General features: G+C 43.7%; 1 protein-coding gene across 1 annotated transcript in view; it reads right to left on the reverse strand.

The window, feature by feature from the left end:
• Positions 1–4,864, reverse strand: part of LOC101773794 (protein CASP) — an 8,634-nt gene extending 3,770 nt beyond the window's left edge. Inside the window, 10 exon segments of the mRNA XM_004986226.4 lie at positions 8–14; positions 368–460; positions 1,004–1,169; positions 1,252–1,304; positions 1,980–2,074; positions 2,173–2,282; positions 2,410–2,498; positions 2,936–3,085; positions 3,563–3,852; positions 4,542–4,864. Of these exon segments, the coding sequence (XP_004986283.1) occupies positions 8–14; positions 368–460; positions 1,004–1,169; positions 1,252–1,304; positions 1,980–2,074; positions 2,173–2,282; positions 2,410–2,498; positions 2,936–3,085; positions 3,563–3,852; positions 4,542–4,677 (1,189 nt within the window). The 5' untranslated portion in view covers positions 4,678–4,864.
• Positions 4,865–6,551: the final 1,687 nt, after the last annotated feature.

Here is a 6,551-nt window from a genome sequence, read left to right on the forward strand (position 1 = left end):
GTTGTACCAACGGCCTATTGAACAAAATACCGGTTATAAGCACAAATAAGGACCAAAGAGTCAAAATATAGTGGAGTATCATGTAGCAACGACAAAATGGTACATTTTAACCACAAACATATCATTGTAGAATCACCATCACCAAGGCAACAAGACAATGGGGATCATCTAGCAAAGAATGCAACACAGGAAATCTGATCCCATGTTTGAAATTGCATTGCAGAACCAATTTTTATACATGGAATATAGACACAGTTAAGAACTTAGGAATTGGCATATTAAATTACCAACTGTGGTCTCAAAAGAAAGGGGGTTTATTGTTATGATTGCGAGTTTGTGACATGCAGATGTATTTATGTCATGATACCTGCAAAATCTGAACCTTTTTCTTGAGATCATCGACCAGTTTTCGTGTGGGTCGTTCTTGAAGCTCTTTCTTCAACTCCATAAGAGCACTTTCCTACAGATGGAAAATTAGTTAACAAAAAATATAAAGAAAAGGTAAAGTTTAGTTGCATAGTTCCAGGACATACACATGCCAAACCGGTTTATATTTCTAAAGATAACTGATAGAAGCAATAAAATATGCACCATCCTTTTTCCTCACTAAAACTGTTCTTTCATTGTATGTGCTCTCTAAGAGGAGATGCAAACCAGCAGGATATACTGATGTCTGTCCAACTCATGCATAACAATTTACGATCGAGGTGAATGAAAAATGCCAGATGAACATTGACAAAAGCGAATAAATGAGCATTTACTGAACTACTTTAGGAAAATGGATCACATTGGGTTGAGTAACTAGACAGGTTATGATCCATAAATGATAAATCGAACGGGGAGGTTTTCTAAATAAGCCCTTTACAAAAGTTTACTTAAAGAAACCCGCAAAATAAACAAAATAGCTATAATTTATATTTAGTAATCAGCATCAAGAATAATTTGTTCGTCAAAGAACATCAGTTACCAAGTTTACACATAACAGCCTTTAAGAAGTCAATACCTTTTCAGTGAGTAAAGCAGTCAACTTCTTCAGCTCATTGACATGCATTTCTCTCTCATTTGATAAAGTACTTTCAATATTGCGAAGTTCTGCATTTAACTCCGAGATAATCTTTTCCTTGGCGTTCAAGGAACTCTCAAGTATATCACTTGATTCCAAATAATCACTGTGGAATTATGTAGTTCAGATAACAAGGTCAACAAAAAAACACTGCTAAAAAGCTGCAAAATGGGGTTAAAAAAACTGACCTACTCTTGCTTGCATCTTCATTTGTTGTCTGCAACTGAGAACGTAGATCCCCCTGCAGGAAAAAGGGAAAAAAGTGTATTACAGAATGGTATCTTGGGGTCATGCACTGAGCAAGCAAATAACTTTATGGATTCCCAATCAAAGCATCCTATGCAATTCACTCTGTCCATCAGAAAGAGTTTAGACCATGCGAACTTAAAATTTTCAACCATTGCATAATTCAAACTAAGTTATTTTCAACAGGTTTTCATTGAGTAAACATACTGAAAGGCAGGGAACAGCCACCAAAGTACATCATCCACAACTTCATGCTAACATTTAGGAATCATAATTCACTGAGTAAGAAAAAGATTAAGCCTTAATATAGAACACACTAAAGAGCATTATTTCTTGAAAAGTTACGTGGCCAGCTCCTCAATTTCTATATAATGTAGCGCCATTTGGTTCATGAAATCCAGCTTGGTTAACTTGATTCTTTTACGGATGTAAAATCATCAGAAAATTTTGGTTGGTTTGTTGGACAGGTGGGTGGTTGGGTACAAATCCATACAGCTTCTTGAAGTACCTGCTCATCATAGAAATAGTGTGTTTGGGGAAAACATGGAAAAACAGAAATGACCGCCACTAAATCATAACAAATTGACACTAGTCCATATGTTAGAACCATCCACATGGAAAAGTTATGCAGTCAGAAACATTAAAGTTGAATTGCAAATTGCAAGGTTACCTTTTCCCTCTCAAGACTGACTAATCGTGCTTGCGCACGTTCCACTTCGTCCATCAGAAGGCTGACTTCAGCCTCCTTTGCAGTTCGATCCTCCTCTGAATGAAATGAGATGCTTTAATTCACTAGAGCATTTAGAATATATTGTGCCCACTATGTCTGAAGATGATCATAGTAGCACAGCTTAGAAAAAGACCTGACTGAGTGCGAAGCTCAAACAATTGGCTTTGAGCCGATTCATGTAGTTTCTGCATATTCTTTACACTTTCTGTAGCTTGCCTTAGTTGGTCCTGCAATGACCGTTCCCTACAGTAACAACAACAGAAAGGTCAAAATATACGGTACAAGTCAAGGTATATGAATCAGCCTTTGGTGTCAGCTGGGGTGATAATAGAGCCAGGAGTTTTCATATTTTCAGTTAATTTTTGCATACCTATCTTTAAGGGCTTCCAAAGTTTTCTGACTATCTTCAGCCATGCTTCGCTGCTTCATTTCAACCATCTCCCTCACTTTCTCCTCCATCTAAAATCGTTGGCAGGTTAATTGAACATGAAAGTATTGCGAAGTAGAAAAATCTAAAATTGAGCAATAAAGCTGGCATTTTAATCTATCTGGACTAGTCCAAAATATTTTTATAGAAGTTATCAGACTAAGTCTAAAGGCTTGCTACTGTTAGATAAAACAAATTTTCACCCTCAATACACCAATTAGGCAACACTTACATACAAACATGCTTATACAAAATAAATTTTAGCTAATAGTACGACGCTCAAACAAAGTTACCTACACTCTGAAATCTGGAGAAATTTAGCATTTTAATCTCCATCACTCTATGCATAAATTGCCACATATCACTATTTAGGAAGGAACTCATTTTTTAGAACTGATCTCCGAGACATAAAAGAAAAACAAAAAAAACATGAAAATAAAGCAGACAATTGAATGGCAACAGAGCATACCTGCTGTTCCAATTGGCGGTTTCGCTCTTCAAGTCGCCTAATTGTTGCCTGCTGGTTCTTCAAGTGCGCAGCTTCAGCACGGTATTCTTCAAGCTCTAGTTTCATCTTACGGTTTTCAGTCTCAAGTTCAGATAGTTTCTGGTCTTGATCCTGCATGCATTGAAATCCTTAAAACTAGAATTAATGATTGCAGATGAGCTTCTTGTTAGGAAAACTAATTCAAGCTCAAATGTAAAGTAAAGTGAAAACCCGTGATTTTATCAGAGGAATCATAACAAACCATCTTTTGACAAAATTACTACCGCATTTTACAGTTTGAAAACCTACCGCCTATATGTTTCTATGTTGCAATAAGCTAGCTTTTGTTGATGGATGGTAGAATACAGTTGGGTGAAGGTGATTTGCTACAACAGAAATACAATCTAAGAATTTTAACCATATAAAACTACCTTATGTGTTTGAGAAATCACTACGAGATTATAACTGCTGTTTCTCTTTATGATAACATGAAATCTTACAACCTTGGAACCGTAAGGACATATTTCTCCATTTTTTCACAGTATATTGCAAGTACAAGGGAAAACTGAATTAGAAGAGTAAGAAAAGAAAATATTCGAAAGAACATACAGCCATAGAAGCAAGAGCTGGATATGGATCAGGGGCTTCATAGAGCTTCTGATAGATGTTGAGAAATGCATTTTCTCCGAACTTTGCTCTCTTTGTGAGTTTATCAACTTCTTCTTGATAACTCTTCAGCAAAGAGTTAAATAAACTCAGCTTCTCATCTGAAGATGCCTTTTTGAAGTCCCGAGTGTTCTCAGCAAGCTTACGTCTGTTCTTTTGGCTAGTCTCTTGATTCTCCGCAATCTTTAAACCCTGCTCATCCAAACCGCTTCTCTCCTTCTCCAAATCGAAATCTAGCGTGCACAAGAAGCCAGAGTCAGAATTACCACCACTGATAGCATTCCGCAGTGCAAGACACTTCACAGTCAAAGTTACCTCAATGTTGCTAAATCACAAGATGAAACCACAAATAGCATCGAAAAGTACCACAAGCTCAAAACACTTGTTCTCATCTCTAATTCATCACTCAAAGGCAATTGTGATGTTGCAAACTCTATAGACAAAGCTAATTTAGGACAGTAAAATTATCCAAGCTTCTCAGAAATGGGAAGTCTTAAGTTTGAGATGGACACTAAGCATTCTGCACTGAAACTGTTTTCCATACTTGTGTCAGTGGACCATGAATAATGTCATGAGCCACAAGGTCTTCACTCCTAGAGACCCATTCAGATTAAGACTTGGAGTTGGAGCAATCAATTTGACAAAGTGCGCAGAGCAAATGCAGGCGGATAGCTATGGCAAAACCAAATGCATGCCAACATTTCAGGGCAATTAAGATCCGTTCAGTCGAAATTAGCAACAGATTCTAATGATACCTACAACCACTACAGGCGAGTACGAGCGGGCGCGAACAGGAACCGCGATTCCACACAGCTAACGCGGATGATCCAATCCAACTGCTCCCCGGAGCTCACCAGTACGAACCTAACTCCGCCTACTCGACGAGTGGAACACAACCATCAGACCAAGGGTCGAGGCGCACCTTTCCAGAAGTTGCAGACGACGGCGAGCGGCGACGAGATCGCCGCGGCGGCCGACGACTGGGGCGGAGGAGGGGGAGGCGGCGGCGGCGAGCGGTCGCGGTCCGACGCGCCCGCCTGCGCCGGCGGGGGCTCCATGGGGGCAAGCGCGGGTGTCCGGGGATCTGGACGCCTGGATCTGGCAGGGCTGACGGCGACGACGCGCCGAGTGGAGTCGGGTATATATGTGATCTGCTTCTTCAGAAGTGGGTTTCGTGTAGTTGTCGCAGGTCGCAGCGACGGGATTGTGTCTCGTGGTCGTGGAGTGGAGCGGTGGAGATGGCGACGCCGCGACGGGAGGAGGGCACTGGGTTTGGTTTGATTCAACTGCTGGTTTTCGGAGGCTCTTCGAGTGGTGTTTTCTAAAAAAATTTCGCCGTATAAATGTCAGTGAAAATTGAAATTTTGAAGAAAATATTCCTTTTAGTTTGGTGGATTACCAAATATGTTCGCTGCTGTATTTTTCATGTGATGCTGGTTTTCTGTGAGGAGGTTTTCTAATTTTTGATGTGATAAAGGCAACTCTCAATATCGGCACAAATAAGATCGGTAGTTAGTTAATGCAGAAATGTGATTTTGGTCTAAGAAAAATTAAATTCCTGAGTACATATTTGTGCTCTATACCAACCTTGCTTGAAACATAAGACTTCTATAGTTAACTTGTAAACCAAATTATATAGAACTTTTGAGTCTGAATATACAAATATTCCAAACATCAATGGCGCAACAAAATAGAAGGTATTTGTGTTAATGGGCTATTTTTTAAAAGAGGTGACATCTACAAGATGTTTGGCATGAAATGTGTGCAGCCCACGTTCTCTCGTGGGCAGCAGGTCGGCCGAATTTTAGGTCGTCAAAGCCCACTAGCAAAAGCTGCAAAAATGATGTTAGCGGGCGGCCCAATAAAAAAGTCTAGCGATGCACGCTGTCCGCTCGGGAGGGGAAAGGGAAAGACGCCAGCACGAACGGGCTCACTTCTGGATCTTGACCTTGTTCTTCCAGAAAGAAACCCTCGCACGCGAATTTTTCATGGGTCTTTCGTGAATTTTTCGTCTCTTCGAAATGAAACTACAGACATGTCGCTTCCTTGGTTGGACCGCGGAAATAAAATCTCGAGTCTCATTCGGCCATTCCCATCCGCGTAGTTTTTCTCTCCATCACTACGGGACACACGAACATTGCCGAGTGCCTGGGGCACTCGGCAAAGCCTCAAAAACACTCGACGAACCCTTTGCCGAGTGTAACACTCGGCAGTGGGCACACGGCAAAAAAACCTGCCGGCAAACAAACTTTGCCAAGTGTTTTTTGCCGGGCACCCGGCAAAAGCTTTGCCGAGTGCCAAAAAACACTCGGGAACAATTTTAGAAAAAAATAAAAAAAAACAAGTCGCTTGCCGCCGTCGCCGTCACTGGCCCAAGCCCTCCCTGGATCTCGCCGCCATCTCCCTCCTCCTGGCCAGCGGCGCCGCCATCTCCCTCCACCTGGCCCGCGCTGCCATCTCCCTCCCCCTCCATGGATCTCGCCGTGCCACCGCCGTCTCCCTCCCCCGATCCGTGCCGCCGCTGTCCCCTCCGCCCCTGCCCACGCGCACCGCCGTCCCCTCCGTCCCGGCCCACGCGTGTCACCGTCTCCCTCCCCATCCCTGGATCTCGCCGTTGGGGGAAGGAGGGAGGGAGGGGCGGCCCCGGCCACCGGATGTCGTCGGTGGGGAGGGGGCGGCTGGAGAGGGAGGGGGAGGGAGAAGGAGGAGGCCGCCGCCCGGATCTCGCCGAGGAGGGGCGCGGGGAGGGGGCGGCTGCCAGGGGAAGGAGTGGCAGCCGGCCACCGCCGGATCCGACCCCAGGAGGCCACCACGGCCCCGCCCACCATGGCCTCCGCCGGGGGGAAGGAGTGTGGCGGCCGGGCCACCGCCGGATCCGGCCCCGAGGGGCCACCACGCCCCCGCCCACCATGGCCTTCGCCGGATCCGGCCT

The sequence above is a fragment of the Setaria italica genome, chromosome IX (assembly GCF_000263155.2).
Source record: "Setaria italica strain Yugu1 chromosome IX, Setaria_italica_v2.0, whole genome shotgun sequence".
Lineage (NCBI taxonomy): Eukaryota > Viridiplantae > Streptophyta > Magnoliopsida > Poales > Poaceae > Setaria > Setaria italica.